Raw genomic sequence first — 18,299 nt, forward strand, 5'->3', positions numbered from 1 at the left:
CGGCTGAAAGGGTTAACTGGTGCTCATCATTTCTACGAGGTAAAGATAAGCAATATATTTCTCCCTTTCTCAACTTCAATGTTTATGTACTTTTTGTTTCTCTCTCAATAGAACTTTGTAATGTGCTTGATTATTTTTATAACTTTGTTCACGGTTCTGGGTTTATAAATGTCTTTAGTAAGAAGTTTCAAAATATGAGCTAGATAGCTATAGATGTTGAAATTATGTTGAATTTATATCTAAGCTGTGCCCATGCAGTCCTTATGTTAATTGTACGGTTTGGACGAAAGCAAGGACCTATCCTTCTGAAGACGAAAGGCGGAAGACTTTCGAAACGTCGTCCTATACACATGTGTCTCTACAACAAGTAGTTGCCGTCCATTCTATAAAGTTTCATTATGAATGCGTATCTCTTGCGACGTACGTTTCAATGTATTTTTGTTCTTGGGGTGACACTACATCAAGGAAGTTCCCATTGTTTCTATAAGTTGTTGGCATCGTTGCAGCCCTATTCTACAATTTTCTTTACATTCTAACTTTTCTCATCAAAAGAGAATGAAATCAATTTTACAAATTTTTGTTTTTGTAGTTAATTTACAACTGCTTATTAGTATTCAACATGGGGTATACTCGTTACATGTTGAGATCTACATTATAATACATTGTTATATTAGTATGTTTTAATTATTTTATACAGCAACGTGAAACCTAATTTTATTCTATAATGACAATATGAAAAACGACAAGAGACTTATGAGATAAAAAAGAAGACCTATTTCTCCATACTGTAAGAGAAAGTGATTACAGGAAATCAACTTCTTAGTGTCGCCATTTTAATACAATGATACAGAAGTAACACTGAAGTAGATTATCAAGAAGTTACCAAAATATAAAATAATATTCCAGATTTCTTTTACATTTACAAGTGTTTTTAAGGCCCATATAAATAGAGGCGTCACTAGTCACTGGCACACAGGTCCCATGCCCCGATTATACATGACAGTGCTCCGAATTCCCAGTTGCTGTCTTGAAAAATCAGAATAGGAAACCATGATCGACATCATACTGAAACGCCGAAAATTCCCGCGCCTATGGGCCCGAGCCCGGAATCTTTTAAGTACTTTACATGTAAATACGTTTAACATCTACAAATGCTTTGAAAGCCATACAGATTTTTTACACATCAACAGTTGCTTTGAAAGCCATACAGATTTTTTCACACCTACAGTTGCTTTGAAAGCTACATAGATTTTTTTTCACACCTACAGCTGCTTTGAAGGCCCATATAAGATTTACGGATTTCGTTTGAGCATATATTTAATTTTCCCAAATATTTTCTCAATCAAGACATTGCTGGCAAAAGTTTGCCTAAAAAGATATGCACTCGCTGGTAATGTTGAAATCGAGTTTCTCTTCCTTGAGCATTATTACAGTTCTTAAATTCGTTGATAAAACACAATTTAACAGCCCAAAATTATAAAAAAAATCAGGATATGCAGATATACTACAAATTTTTCTGTACGAAGAAAATTTAATATCCTTCTGATTAATTCTTATAAATGGGCCACTCTCTTTCTGTGTAACCAATCGCAATCCACAGTAAACACATTCCTCTTCTTGTGTTCGAAGTTTCCAAAGTATCTTAAAAACAAGAAGAATGATTTAGAAATTCTGATGTGCAAAATGACTATACATTGCTACAACTTTGCAATGACATAAATTAGATTTAGGCGCTAGGATTTTAGAAATCGCAATATAGAAATAAAGAATTTAGCCTAAATGAAAATGAAACACGATACATTATACTTCTTCAAAGTAAGGCATTTACTGAAGAATACCTGCTAGGAATCTTATAGAGCAGCCACGAATATTTTCCACTTTACATTTAATTGACTAATAACAGAAATACAAAATAGGAAGTTATAATATAAAATCATCACAAGAAAACACGATACGGTAACAATAAATTAATGTAAACGAAAGGAACTTATTTTCTACAGCCAGTAGGTTACAACTTTAGTCTATTTCAATCACAATAATTAGCAATTCAAACTGAGTTGTTGCATAAAATGTTTAAAAATATTTATACAAAATCATGAAACGTTTTCCAGGAAATTATTCTCCTCTAAATTTCTATACAGTTTATCCAAACAGAGTGGAGCTTTTCCTACTTGCATTTATACTTTGAATATCAGAATTTACTTCTATATTTTGAACTTAGTAATCACTACGCATTCTTTCATTCCATAGGGGTTAGCACTCACAAAGTTACAAACGTCAATCCAGAAGTGAAAGGTTCTTAGTGTTGTATATGTATATCAACTTGATGCTTAATTGAAGACTGTTAAATTCATCCTAAGAATCGTTTGTATAAAATAATGTTTCAAGCCATCGACTATATATACGTATAAATCTATACATGAGTAACCCAGAATAAGCAAAACGTCCTTGAATCTTCGTTTGCCCTTCTGTGTTATAATTTGGAGATTTCTAATACAAATATTTATCATTACTTCCCTGGAAGATCAAGGGCCACTTTATACGTTATTGCCGATAACATCTGTCTTGTTGAAAGCTGACCGAGCCTCGTAAAACTAGAGTTCACTTTAAAAAGTGTGGTTATAAGAAAAAAGTATTTTGTTTTTGTTTTAGGTTTTTTAAATCTAACTGGTACATGTTTTAGACCTCCTTAAAATGTGTAGTTCGAAATAAGGTATAGGCAGATATTAATATTTGAGTAATTTCATAGGTAGCAATAGAGCAGCCACCTCCCACCCCGGTAAGTCTGTGAAGTTATAACGCTAGAAACCGGGTTTCGATACCCGTGATGGACACAGTACAGATAACCCATTGTGTAGAGTGACCACATTTCCAAACCGAAAAACCGAGTTAGTCTAACTCTTGCCCCTTATTTAAAAATTTAATAATTTAACTTTTGTTTAATCTACTTTAAATTTGTTGAACTACTCCACATTATTTCAAAATTATTAACATTAGCATCCTTTTTTTTAAATAATTTCAACTACTTTTTTAGTGATAGATATAAAACAATTGAGCAAAAATAGTCAAATTATACATCCATGAAATCTCTAATTATTCACTTTATCTTATTCATACCTGAATTTATTTAAGAATTCATAATATTTTCAAACATACTACTTGTAGGTTTGAGCATTACTTTGAAACTTTTTAGAAATATTTTTGTGAAGAATGAGCGGAACATAGAAGTTCTCTTTGTTTGTTGTTGTTGTTTCTTAAAATTCATTGTATAACTGTGTAAAGTCTGCTTTCAAAAAATCTGAAAAAAACATTTTTTTCGGCATTTTGATACTATGATAGGTTAAACATTTTCAATAACAAAAAAGCGTTAGAGAACAGACGCTAGCGTTTAACCATTCACCACACATTCACCAACTGTTATAAGTCTACTACAGCAGTACTAACTTAAAAAACATACACAGACCAGAGTTTCGCAACACGCACAGACGGAACTTTTAAGGGAGCTTGACGGTAGGAGAATACGTGTTACAACAATGAGCAAATCAAGTAGGCCTATTATATTTGTGATTCGATGTGACTGACAGTTTGATGCCTTTCTCGGGACACTGGAACAAACTACCAATTAAGAAGATGTGCAATCTAACTAATTTTTGAGAGACCAATTGCATACCCAGCTCTGCCCTTGGTGAAAGCCCGACAGATCCAGTGAAAGCCTACAAATAAAAGTGAACTTTCAGTCCATAATGAGGCCCTTTTCTTTTATTTTTTATTTTATTATTTTTTTTTTTTTGAAGCTCTTGTAATGTACTGCACTCCTTCATTTTTTTCAGGCATGGCTAGGTAGTTCGTGCGCTTGACTCGCAATCTGAGGGTCGCGGATTCAAATCCTCATCTCACCAAACATGCCTGCCCTTTTAACAGTCGGGGAGTTATAATGTGACAGTCAATCCCGCTGTTCGTTTGTAAAAAAGTGGTCCAAGAATTAGCGGTGGGTTGTGATGGCTAGCCGCCTTCTCTCTAGTCTTTCAATGCTAAATTAGGGGCGGCTAGCGCAGATAGCCCTCTTGTACCTCAAAACAAACCGAATCCATCTTTTTTCTCTTGAAAACGGGGAAAACACGTACAGATCGGCTAAAAATGAGCAAAATCTCTGCGAGGATTTTCAGTAGCGTTTACTCTCAAAGAAAACTGTTGTACGACAAGAGAAGTGGATCGGAAGTGAGGAGGTGTAGAAGTCGAGTCGAGAAACTTGGCAAAAATGACAAAGCAATTGCGACACTTCAAAGCAGCCTTTTTACAGTACAGATGTGGTCAAGATTTCTACTGTCTGAATTTGATACATTTACTGCATTGAGTTTAATAATAATTTGGAATTTTGCTTCTATGAAAACTATATTCTACATCAAGAAGCAAGACATAACCTAACAACACTTTAATTATGAAATACTTCTTTAATTCAGGTTTAAGCGCTTATTCTAAACTTAGTACAAATCGGAAGTTAAATTATGTGAATCAGAAAAGATCGAGAAACTTAAACGGCAACAATATCTTTATTCTCCGCATTAGAACATTTCACATCTTTATACATCTTATCTCTAAAAACAGGATACATACCAAGCGCGTGGAAACAGGCCTTATGTTCCAGAAGGAAGGGAAATCAGCGAATAACCTTGAAAATTACAAGCTCATAAGTCTAACAAGCAATCAAGAAAAACTACTTGAAAAAAACTCTAAAGAGTAGACTCATAAATTGCCTTGAAACTAAATCAATACTCCCGGAAATACAAAATGGCTTCCGAAAAGCAAGAAAAACAACAAATCATCTCATAAGATCAACGTAAGAAATAGTACACGGCTTTAAAAAAAAACAGCGCACAGTCGCATGTTTCCTAGATATTGAAAAAGCATTCGATAAAGTATGGCACAATGGACTCAAATACAAATTGTCCAAATTGGGACTCCCCATAGAAATCATTCGCTAGGTTTCCAGCTTTCTGGAAAATAGAAGCATCAGAGTAAATACTGAGCGCACCTGCTCCTAGTGCTGCACTCCGGAGGCGGGTGTCCCTACCCTGTTTATCATGTATGTTAGCGACATGGAACTCAAAGACCTAAACCATACTTTTTGCTCACAGTTCGCAGATGATGTTACAATCTGGAAGAGTGCCACAAACCCAACAACAGGAACATTCAATATACAACCACTACTAAACTGTACTAAAATAGAATTGTACTGCAATAAGTGGAGAGTTAAAATAAATGCGCACAAAACACATATTATTTACAAAATCGTACAAAATAAGCAAATAAATACCACAGTTATATCTAGACGGGACTGTTTTACAAGTAGCAACATCAGCAAAATTCTTAGGGATTACACTTGTCTCAAAATTAAACTGGATACCACACATTAATAGCATATGAACCAGAATTTGGTGAAAGCAAGTTACCTTAGGAGCCTGACTGGTAACAAACAAGGAGCTTCACCAGAAAACATATTAAAAATGTACAAAACATATATAAGACCAATAATGGCTGGAGACGGCTTGAATGGGTAATGAAGAAAAACTTTAATATAAGTTTAACATAACAGCAAATGTACAACGTTATGACAAAACCTTGTCATATCCTAGTGTAAAGAAATTTTGTACATATGTTTGACTTGTTTTGAATATATATTATTTTAAAACAAGTGGATTGTGTGCTGTCTGTTTAATGTTCCAATGTATCGCCAACAAATCACAAACACGTACTGCAGAAGAATTCCAGCTCCCTCATATATATAAAAGCCTCACAAATTGAAAATCTTAAATCTTTGAGATAACTTTTTTTTATATTTTGACTGCAAATACTTCACTTGGAGTACACATTTTAGAGATGACGTATGACTTTGTAAATTAATCTGAAGTGACCTTAATATTCTGTGCCATCAAAAAGAAGTAAGTTTTGGGTATTTAATAAATACAAAAGCTGAAAAAACTTGAAAATTTATATTTTTATATCCATAAAAGCTCAAAATGTTCTATTAACTTTGACAATTCCTGAGAATAAACGTAAAAACAAATTGGTGCTTTTCCACACAAAACCAATTAAAGCACGGAGCGTGAGAAACGACGTTTTTTTCACAAACTTTGTTACGCCTCTCAGTATATATAACTTAAGGAGACTGATGAAAGAATTGGGCGGATGGTAGTCTGACAAGTAAAGTACCACGTGACTAACTCATTCTGATATGTTGCTTATATTATTAGTTAATACAGACTAAGTAGGAGGGGCCTTGTGGTATGTGAATCTTGTCAATCATTTGAAAAGTAAGTTTTCGTCCTGTCATGTGAATGGCCTTATGCCAACTAATAAATAATAAACAAATTTTATTTCATACCTGCCTGAATAGAAAGTGTTTAAAACCGATACAATTTTCTTGTTTGCCTTAGTTTGACTTGACTCGCCTGGAGTTTGTCGTAGTAAAGCAATCGCCTATTCAGTATGCGAGACGTAACAAGGATCGCTTTGTTTGTTACTCTGTGTGGATTATTGGACTTTAGTTTAGCCACAGCTGAAAGCAACAGCGCAACTGGTGATGGAATTAATTACAGAATTAAGAGATTTTCCCCTCCACATCCCCCAGGTAAGAATAAACTTAAAGTATGTTTTGGTATCAATAAAAACATTTTTTTTCTAAATTATCATTATTTTTTTATTCTTTCTTTGAGCATTTTCATTCCCCATTTTAAATTCTTGAATCAAACATTATGATGTACCGACTTATAACTGTTACAAAAATGTAAAACGCAAATTATATATAATAATTGTTCATAACATAAACATCAGATACTTTGTAAAATGTTGTATTTCAGGACTGAGCATTATAGTGTATCTACTCAGTACATTTTAATTGATACCATGTTCTTTAGCTCTTTCACAAATTCAGTGCTCTGATAAAGGGCATATTACAGACATGCATTGTATCAAAGCACCTATTCAAGAGACACTTGTTTTCATTAATATGTTTTACTAAAACATACGAGCTATCGAACACGAAACACGTAATTCTAAAACTGTATACTATAGAAATGGAACTAAAATTTGTTCTTTATAAATGAATCATCCTGGTCCTTATAACGTTATTAACCATTATGATGGCTACGAACGTAGTCAGAGCAAGAACGTCTTGTGATTAGAGTTGGTAAACTTAAATATTGACCATATCACTAGAGAGTTAGCCTGTTAAGATGTCTCGCGGATACAAAGTTATTTAGTTAAAAATTCGAAAAAGATACACAAACACTAGATGTTTTGTCAAAAAGCATGGGGTTGCTAGGTGTTTTGTCAAATAGCATGGTGTTGCTAGGTGTTTTGCCAAATAGCATGGTGTTGTATATTTTCAACCAGAAAATATCCAAATCGTTTCTCTTCGAAGTACAAACCGAGTTTGTTCCCTGAAATAACCTTGGTCAACAATATTATTTTTGTAATGTTATCGTTATCTATACATTGACTTTTCTGTTTGTAGAGAAAAACGTTACAGCCTATACCAAAAAGTTTAGTGTGAGCTATATATATATATATCTATATATATATATACATACTTGCATAAACCAAAACTCAGATATGTATTAAGAAACTAACAAAAAAAGTAAAGAAAGCTGACCATTGCCAGTTCGTATCATTATCCTTTAACTCATAACGGAAAATGTCTGGATATCCCTAAAGGCATTAGGGATATCCCATCTATCAGACATGATCCAAACGCAATTGTCAAACCTAGTTAGCTGTTACAAAAGATCAAATTAGTGGCTAGGAGTTAAGTTCTTTGATTTGACTCGCAACGTTTCAACTTCTATTGCTATTCGCTGTCTGCAGCCAGTTATTAAAGATTTTAATATAACATTGCATTAGAAATCATATCCTATTTGAGTGTAAGTAACAATACTTTATTATGCAATGATGTGCATAAAAAGAAGGGAGGTTTCATCTAGCAGTATTAACGATGAAATATATTTCAATCACAGTGTATACTATTTTTTACTAATTCAGTCAAAATTTGGAATCACTATAAATTCTCAAAGCTTTATTTTTCTGTTAAGATTAATTTGATTTAACCTGTATAATTTATGTATAATGATAGCACAGAAGTATAACTGTAACGTAGAAAGTATAATGTATATCACATTTCAAGTTTCTCGGTTGGCTTCAGGTAAATTCGTGTGTTAACGGTGATGTACCTATGTTTGATGACGCCCTGTACGAACGCACCGCTTGCACTACCCACGGCACAGCCCTGTGTGTTAATGAAATATAATATATATTTAACCATCGAATTTTAAACTCGAAAGATTCCTTTGTTGTTATTATTATCTCATTAATGTTAATCAAAATAACATAAATTATGAAAAAAAAATGTGGTTGTTTTTTTTTTTTTTTTTTTACATTTGCTGTGCCCTTTGCTATTCCGAATGGAAAGCGCATATAATTCAAATATAAACGACAATAACACAAAGTAGGTAAAACATAAATCAAATTAATCTTAACAAAAAATACAGATTTGTGAAATTATCGTGATTCCAAATTTTGAGGCTCTAATTTTGATTGAACTGATAAAAATAGTATACACCGTGATTAAAATAGTTTTCATTGTTAATACTGCTAGATGAAACCTCCCTTCTTCTTTTGCACATCATTGCATAATAAAGTATTATTTGACATTAAAAAGGGTAAAATATTTTTAGTAAATTGGCTTACTTTTATTTATGGCCACTAATACTTCGTCATTTTGGTCTCAAATTACAATCAGTTGCACCTCACACGTAAAAACAAAACAAAAATATGTTTGTATAATTTTTTCTTTTGTACTTTCATTCTAGAAATATCCTTTAATAACTGGAAATAAATTATTTTGTTTCACTGGAAATGTGTATAAAATATTCATGATTTTGTAAGCTATCTTCTCAAGAACAAAATAGTCTTAAAATATGTTGTTTAGGGAACAATTTAGAAGTAAGATTTTAAACCAAAATTTTTAACGATGAAAATATGGATGTTAAAATTAATTACTTGAGCCAGTATATGACATACCGTGATATAAAACAACTGCACAGGTGTAGCATAAAGATATATTGGATATTTTCTGTCTCCATTACTGCCCAAGTTACTTATTGAACTGTGTAATTCACCTAGTGTATCACACCAGCCTTCTTGTAGGAAAGACTTATGTAAAGGACGACATAGTAGACAGTGATCTTTTCTAGTGGCGAGTCAGGTGAAACTTTGACAATATATCATCCCTTATATTTCTATTGGATCAGCAATGACGTAGGTAGAACATGCATCCTTATAAAATGTCGTATATAATGCTTTGCCCTATTAGTTAGTTCGTACACACACACACACATTATTTCAATCCCAAGTGCTCAACTTGGGAAATATTTATCGGTTAGTTTATTAACTTATAAGTACAATATGGCTTTATTTATCGACTAGTATTTGCTGTTATGTTTTATTGTTCTAGCATTTTAAAGTTGGAAACTCGTTTGTTGTGAATATGAGCTGTGAAAAGAGTTTGCTGAAAGAGTGTCCTCATTTAGCCTAACAGCTGTAGTATAGAACCATACTATGTCCCTGTTACCCATTAGTTAAGATTTTGTTGTTGTTTTTCAAAATTATCTTTTATCAATGTTTCCAGTTTGGATGCAAATATACGCTCAACTAACACTTTACCTTTCCTAGTTTAGATAGCATACAAAATGTGAGCTCACTAATTGGTAATTAGCTGACCTTCTTGCAGGGAAGATAGCATGTGACATCCACAAATGGAAATCTGTTTTTCCTATTGGAGAATCCAATAAGGGTCAAGACCAGCCACGCCCTAGATTTTGAAAAATAGTGAATACAGATAATGTATAAAATTGGCATTTTTGTATGCAAATTTGGCTTTGTTAGTGCTATTGCTTTTGTATATAAAGCCAGGTTTACCTCTGAAACTAGGCTTAGAAACTTTTCAAACAACTTTAACTTGTGTATCTGAGAATCATTAAACTTTGTATAGGTCTAGAGACTTGCATAGCTAGTGAACCCATAGATGTAACGTTTTGCAGACTTGTTTGCATTTAATGTTTTATTTCATTAGCAATTTCAGAATCACTTCTGCTTATATTGTAAAGGGTAATGGTAACGTATGTCTAACTTTAAGTTAACTTGGTTCAATTTCGAGTGCACTATTTGTTCAAAGCAAGCATAGTTTTAACTATATTAGGTTTAACTTTTGGACATTTTGCTTAATGGTAACTTCGGGGTTTTACTTTTATTTTAAGTTAGAGTTTTTAGTTCAGCTTGCAAGGGGAACACACCAAGCTGGTAAGAGCTTTTGAATTTTTGGTGACCACGGATATCAGCATTATATAGGTCTGTAACTTTTCTGAGAGGACTTATTAGCCGGCTTCGTGGGTTGTCTAGTGAGTACTCTGGTTATCTGACATGAGATGGCTTTTTCTACAGGACAATTGTCTTATGAACTGGAGGGAGATGTATCTGGTGCAGGGACTGAAAGGTCTGCAGGAAGAGTGGTCAGATCATGGAGAAGTCTTCTCCTGAATCTTGAACTTAGGGGATATACGACTGAGAATGTCTGAGACCAAGTTAGATAGTCTCTACAGGGCCCTCAAGGTATTTAGTTGCCAAGGTATTTGAGTAGTCCCCAGCCCTAGCTCTGGTCGAAGCCACCAATGGAAGAGAAGGAAGAAGTGTCATTAGTGGATGAGCTCCATAAACATGGGTTGTGTTTCCACAGGCAAGACAGTTATCATTGATAGATGTCACCATTGATAGAGACGTGGAAAACCTAACAGTAATCCTTAACAGGTATGGAGAAGAATCTATGATGAAGCAAAAAGCTTCCCAGAGTGGTAAGTGGCTGGTGTGAGGTCATTGATGGTGGACAGATATCAATAGGAGCTGTTTCATTGGCATAAGATACAATGGACTCTTGCTGATGAGGATAGTTATTGATGAATTAGGCAGGATCCTTTCTAAGAACAAAGGCACCGAGTCCCCCCCCCCCCCAACAACAAAGAGAGAAGTGCTGCTGAGTTTTGACAACTTGAGCTGTAATGGTGACCAATAATGCAACAAGCACCAAAGAGGGAGAACATGATCTATGGAGCAGCAGAGACCGTATGTAGATAGAAGGCAAGATGCATGTTTGAAGTTTATAGACTATTATGTTTTATTTGATGTGTTTTAGTGGAATATATGTTGGTATATATATATATATATATTGCATCACTTTTATTTTGAGTTCTGTATATCTAATAAGTATAGTTAGAGTATTTCTAAAACCTCTAAAGTGGGCTTATAACAGTGTTGTGGTTTAGTTGTCAATTTTCAATTACTCTATAAAAACGTGAAATGTTATTTAGCATTCTAACTACTCAATTTAAGGCTATGCCAATTAGTAATCCTATCATTTCCAATATGATTATGAAAACAAAAAATTTTTTAATGAATGTATTGCTGAAATCTTATAAACATAATAAAATATTTTAAACAAACTTAATATCCTAGCTTATATTTGCTGTACTTCATCACCTTTGACAATGATTAATAGGTGTATGCTAATCATTCCAATCTAAAGTGGTAATTCCGAATCACAAATAATTTATCTGCAATATAATTAATTATACACAGGCTTATTTTCTCCACATTGCGTAATAACTTATATAGAGGCTGAATACATTAATTAAAACGAAATTGGAGCTTCACCACTTCACTAAAATCTGTGTAACCATATTCTACGTGATGGCATGCATCTGGACAATAGTACTGCAGCGTAGTTTCCAATGGAAAAGTCTCCTAGTAAGGCTATCATGTTCCAAGCACACCCCTCCTCCCTGCTACTTCCCATAAGGAGTTTAGTTTAATTTAGTAGGAGACGATTTTGTAGCGTCCATTTGAACAGTCCGATCGTATGGAAATCCATGGACGCTGCTTCTGGCGATTTGACTGGTATAAAACAGTATGAATACCCATTTCATTTCCTAGACGTTTCAGGTATGCGACCGTGTAACGGGTTTGTTGTGAAAACAACTTATGGACACATAGCTTGTGTCATTTTTCTAGACAGAAATCCTTCTTCATTATATTGCGTAGTGTTTCCTGGGATATGTGGACGGCAGTGGCCTTTGTATTCATGGATTCTCACATATTACAAGATGCCGCAATTTGTTCACCACGTCTTGTTGCAGGCCTCTTTCTGGATGGTCCTAGTGTGTCAAGTTGAAACATAGTCCTTTGTTTTTCAATGTCAGCTATATCACTGTCTTTTAAATTCTAATTCTTCGTTCTGAACACATCTTTGTAATCCGAGTGTAGGAAAATTTTGTGTCGGAAATGGCTGTTACATATCCATTTCAAACACATTAGATTACCTACGAAACGTCAAAATCAGTGTCAAAATGTAGCTCTGATGCATACAGTTCCAATGAGAATTTATATCGACAATTGGTGTCATGTTACTTGCTGATTTGCATATTAAAATCGTTTTATTATAAATATCATAACTTATTTGATTAATCAGTTTTATTCATCATATGTCATTTAGAGACTGATAAAAACATCTTTCACAAATTTCAAACTTTTATTATAGTATTATTGACATATTTTTATTATGTAAATAGTAATCATCAAGTATTTATGAAATGTATATCTCTTACTTTCATTTAGCTTATGTTTAAATTTTAATATCAGCAATGCTATTTTTATAGACAACATGTTAAAAATATACAAAGACTTTAGTTTTAACTTTATTGACATTTGTTATTAGGACTGTTGTACGTACCTTTGTCAGATTAACTGAAGTTTGTGTAATATTTTCAAAGATACTATCATTGAATATAAGTGTGTGTGTACGCACAAACATATTTCATTAGTTAATGTTTTATACATTTCAGATTTCTATACTATTTGGCATACTTTGAAGAATTTGGAAGGAAAAGTTCTTAATGCGTACTTTAAATACTTGGAAAGAGGTAAGGTATGAACATTTATGTAAATAATAACTTTTTTGTCATTCGTCAATCATCTTTCGAGTATTAACCTTTTAACATTTTCAAACAAGATTGTTGTTTACAGAAGACTGTTCAGATACTGTAGAATAATTAGCTTCACAAAGTTCGATTTTTGCTATACAAGCGGTTTAAAACATTCTAGTACAAATGCTGTAGCCTCAATGTGTCAAACTATTTAGCTCAAGAATAATTATTTTATGTTTAAACTGGATATTTGAAATATAAATGTACTCCTAATACCCATGCAACATTGTTTGTTTGCTTCAGAATTTCCACGCAAAGTTACACAAAAGGCTATATGCACTAATTGTCCCAAATATTAAAATGTTAGACTAGAGGGGAAGCAGGCAATGAACAGCGTCAACGCTAACTATATTAAGCAGCGAGTCTTAATGAAAAGCGTCCATCGCTAACTTTTTACCTATGGCTTCGTAGTGCAGAACACGGACTTGAAGCAACGGACCGCGAACCATGAATTCTTAAATTCACAGTTTGAGTTTGGTAACTTCAAGCAACTACTAAGATTTTTACACTGAAAAAAAAATTTAAAATATTCATATTAAACCGCCTCTAAACTTTATCACCGTATCTTTCTACCATAATATAACCAGTCATCATTACTATATGAGTGAAAGTCATTTTTTACCATAATATAACCAGTCCATCCCACCAAACATGCTCGCTTTCCAAATTAGGATTTATAATTGAATACTTAACAGATCAACACCCTAAAGTACTTATTTGGTGTTTTGAAATGTCGTTTACTCACACAGTAACATTGGATGATTGCGTATCCTGTAAACGTGACTTTTGAAGAATTCGGGCTTTCTACCTTGACCACTTTTATTAACAACAGTACTAGTTTCATGTACCTTCAGAATTTCCGCACATCTCCTATTAAAACATGAATTAACCTGTCACATGGAGTAGCCTTTACCACCCAAAATTATGACTTCTACAAGTTTTTTCTGTGGCATTTATCTCCTGACAATCGCTACACAACTGGGAATACTTTATGAGTAAAATACATTTTAAAAGACCATACATATAATAAACACGCCATCACTGTATGAATTCTAGTCTTATTCTTTCGATTTGGCCTCGTTACTAAGCAGAGGTGGAAATCCCAAAAACTGGTATAACTCTATGACAAATGATAAATCGAATGTCTTCATATTTATTTTTAATACCCTAATGTATTGTTAGTACAAAACAATTACATTGTTAGATATATATATTTAGTGCCTTAAGTTCTTCATTGAGAAACTTTGTTTTTATTGCACTTTTTTAGTGTGAACATTTGTTCAGAAATAAATGTTTAACCATTAATAATCATTATTCACTGAATTACTACTCTCTATCCCTCCCTAGCGTTACTGACTTACTATTTCCATTGATTTCATCTTCATTTCATCCTTCACTATTGCTAGCTAATTCCTTTTTTAATCCATCTAATTATTTCTTGAAGTTACAGATGACAGATTTTGTTATTCATTCTCTGCTTTCTTTTCTCTGTTGCCACTGTCTAGATCTTTTGAGGTGAAGATTATAGTACACAGTAACAAGTTTAGCTGAATAACATATTGGGAGGTGGTTATATTTTCTTTCGTTTGTTTGTATTCCACGCAACTGAACGATTTCCAGTTATGTTCAAAATTAGCTATTGTAAATGAAAGCCTTAAACTCACAAAGGAATTTCAGGCAACTGTCGACTTCCTTTACACCATGTCAAAAGTATAGTAGTGTTAGTTGACTTCCTCAAAATTTCCTTGCTCCATAACCTATGTTCATCTCCATAATACCAGACTACTAATTTTTCTTCAAGTCTTAACTTCTAGGTCGAACATGCAGGCTGCTTGTTGGGCAAGATGAAAGTAAAATGTTGTCAGGTACTGTTTTGAGCTGCTAACAAGGGTGATAGTTGTAAAGTCTTCTCTCTCATCTTCTTGAAGAAAGTGTAGTATTCTTAGGTTCACCGATTCCCCGTCTAGTAATTGGGTTGAATAAGGGAAGGCTTGTCAGAAAATGTATTGCAGAGCAAAAGACTGAATTATCTTACCTCAACTGTGTTAAACGAAATGAAACACTTTTTGCCTGAAAAACTTTAAATAATCAAAGGCAAAGATAAATATATGGTTTTGGTGCTTTTCTTGATACCTGAAATTCCATTAAATTTATCTTTAAAGTATATTAATGTAGTCAATAACCTTATTCTAGACTAAGAAAACATAGCAATACATACGAAAAACAATAATGTCATTCTTCTCAGGATTCAGGCACTACCACAGATGAATGATAGTCACAAAACAACTGATGTTGTATTCCTAAGGTATCAGCTGATTTACCAGTGGAAAATATCGCTGTCTATTTTCATACAATATGATCTGTTCTACTAATTTACAAACATTTTTCCCACGAGAAAGTACATGTGATACTATAATTGAATAGCTAGGGTGAGAGTAACTTAATCACTCCCTTGACTGACTTTCTATATTAAGTACACATACTTTTTATGCACAAATATTTTGTAATAAATTGGTAGTAAACGCATAGAATTCCTGCATACTATATTCCCCCCCCCTCCTTTATTTTCAGGCCAATGCAACCATCTCTAGCTTTTAAACTTAAAACACGATTAAATCATCTTGTCGTAAGGTTGCAACATCGTTGTAACTTACTCTCGCCCTTACAAAACACTTGCACAACAATGCACACGAATGCAACAGGAAATATATAACTGTACATTAAAACCACAAGATTACAAATTAAGAAAGAAAAGTAAAATCAAAATACAATATTAGAATCAATACAAAATATACATACCCTTTAACACAACATTGAAAGTAAAATATATTTCATCTCGTTAGAAAGGCTTTAGTCCAAGGAGTCTGGATTGCATATTGTCTTTTCAATTCAAAATCACTTTACTTGTTTTTTACTTAGTCAACGTTTCAATGCAACAAGTATGGTACATATGGTACACGGTGGCACAATGTCGTTGTCATCACCTAACAACTGGCTTCGGTTTTAACTTTAATTTTATAACTTGCGGATTATTTCACACAAACAACACTTAACCATGCCTGTAATTTCCTTTAAAAAAAGAACATTACGATAAATACGATTTCTATAGGCTTTCTCGACTTATTTAGGTCTAAAATACGTATGCGCAATTCGTTCAAAACCATATGCTTATTACTTTGTGAACACGGATTTAGACATTTCTGTTTGCCTTCATTACAACTCTACATTTACTTTATTTTGGAACAAATGATATTCGGTTAGTTTCATAGATTGCTATAAACACCTTTTTAACTACTTTTTTCTTCAGTATGAGTTTTATTCTTCTGTTTCATCCGCTGTACAGTATCATAGATACCATTACTTTATTATATTGTTTACTTTACGTGTAATTTTATGAAATAAACTTAAGTCTACATGAATTAGTTTGTTTTGTTTTTCAAATAAACCAGGATTATCGATCTAATATACAGTGCTTGCAAGAAAGCGTAGATTAAATGATAGAATAAGGGAAATTCAAGCGAAGGGAATGAAAACTACCGCATATGTCCACTATGTGAAATAAACTCTTTAATACAAAAAAATCACATTAAGTATAATAAACCCTTTGATATATAAAAAACAAGATGCAACAGAATCACTAGTGAAATATAACCATTTTGTATGAAAGCAGTACATACCAAAATCAAAATGTACAACATAAGCCTCTTCATGTAAAACGGAAAGCAAACTATTTTACAATCAGGATATTATAAAATGAACCCTTATCAAAGGAGCCTGAAAACAAAACACCACAAATACAAAACAAACCCTCTACGTATAAGCCATTTCACATCAAATAAAAATCAGAAAATACGTAACATGAAACAACATTTTTAAAAAATCAGAAATAAGATAAAAATAAAAAATAATTTTTAGTATTCATAATCACAATTCAAGATAACCTTTTATCAGCTCTTATACAAAACACAAAATATAAAACATAGCTTGTTTTGTTTGTTTGTTTGAAGTTAACCACAAAGCTACACAATGGGTTATCTATGCTCTGCAAACCACGGGTATCGAAACCCGGTTTCTAGTGTTGTAAGACCGCAGATATACCGCTGTCCCAATGGGGAGCAAAAACATAGCAATAAACCCTTGAATAAACCTTTCAATACCAAGTAATCTACATAACTATAATGTAAAACACAAAATAAAAACAAAGGAAACTCTTCAATAAAGTGAAAACATTAAAATAAACTCTTTCCAATAGGCAAAACATGATAAAATCAAAGTAAAACCAAGCATTTTGCAAAAACTGAAAAAACAAAACAGAAAAGGTCTTTTAAAATCGGATTCAAAAATATAAGATGAAACGCACTATAAACAGCAGTACAAAGTAAAACGAACCTTCTTTTCATATTCAAAAATGAAATAGACCTTTCAACATCAAATTGAAATAAAACCTTTAAAGAATACCTACATATAAACAAATTTTGATCACCAGAATTCTTAAACTGAGCAACACAGTAAGTTTGAGGGCTAATAACGCTAAAAATGGGGTTTCGATACCCGCAGTTTACAGAGTACAGATAGTCCTTTGTGTAGTTTTGTGCTCAATTACAACTAAAGAAATTAATGTTATAGTGCATTAAAGGCACATTAAAAGAATTAAAAGAAATATTTGACAAAGCATTTACACATTTTTTGTTTTTAATTACCAGTGAACAGGCATAATATTTAATGGAAAAACCTTACTTGTAAACAACAAATGAAAATGTTCCTTATACCTACATAAAACAGAAAAATAATCATACAGCATATACAAGAAGGTATAACCACTTAGTGAATTACAAATAGTGAATTCACTAGAGGGGTTAAAATTTCGTTTTCTGGCTCAGTGTTTCAGTCCCAGGGCTATGGAGAGAAGCTATTGGCAATTTTTGAGAAAACTCACTTGTTGAAGGCCTCCACCAGCGAGAAATTTCTTTCTTCAGGCTTTTCTTCAACTATAATTGACTCTGATCTTTTACTCATAGTTTCTGAAACTATGGGGTCACTCCTTGGGCAAATTATAAGTTTCCATACAAGAATACGGGCAATCAAGCAACAGAATGAATGTGTAAAATTTTTGGCAAATCCAGTCAAAAACTAACTAGCCAAAAAAAAAGACAAGAATTTGATCATAAAAAGGCAGGAACGAAAAATTTGTGGTCACATGGATTCTAACTGTTC

General features: G+C 33.0%; 1 protein-coding gene across 1 annotated transcript in view; it reads left to right on the forward strand.

The window, feature by feature from the left end:
• Window positions 1-6,339: 6,339 nt before the first annotated feature.
• The window catches only part of LOC106474457 (basic proline-rich protein-like), a 29,598-nt gene continuing 17,638 nt past the window's right edge, over window positions 6,340-18,299 (forward strand). Inside the window, exons 1-2 of the mRNA XM_022402768.1 lie at window positions 6,340-6,628; window positions 12,945-13,022. Of these exons, the coding sequence (XP_022258476.1) occupies window positions 6,487-6,628; window positions 12,945-13,022 (220 nt within the window). The 5' untranslated portion in view covers window positions 6,340-6,486. The remainder of the gene's footprint in view (window positions 6,629-12,944; window positions 13,023-18,299) is intronic.

The sequence above is a fragment of the Limulus polyphemus genome, unplaced genomic scaffold, assembly GCF_000517525.1.
Source record: "Limulus polyphemus unplaced genomic scaffold, Limulus_polyphemus-2.1.2 Scaffold7248, whole genome shotgun sequence".
Lineage (NCBI taxonomy): Eukaryota > Metazoa > Arthropoda > Merostomata > Xiphosura > Limulidae > Limulus > Limulus polyphemus.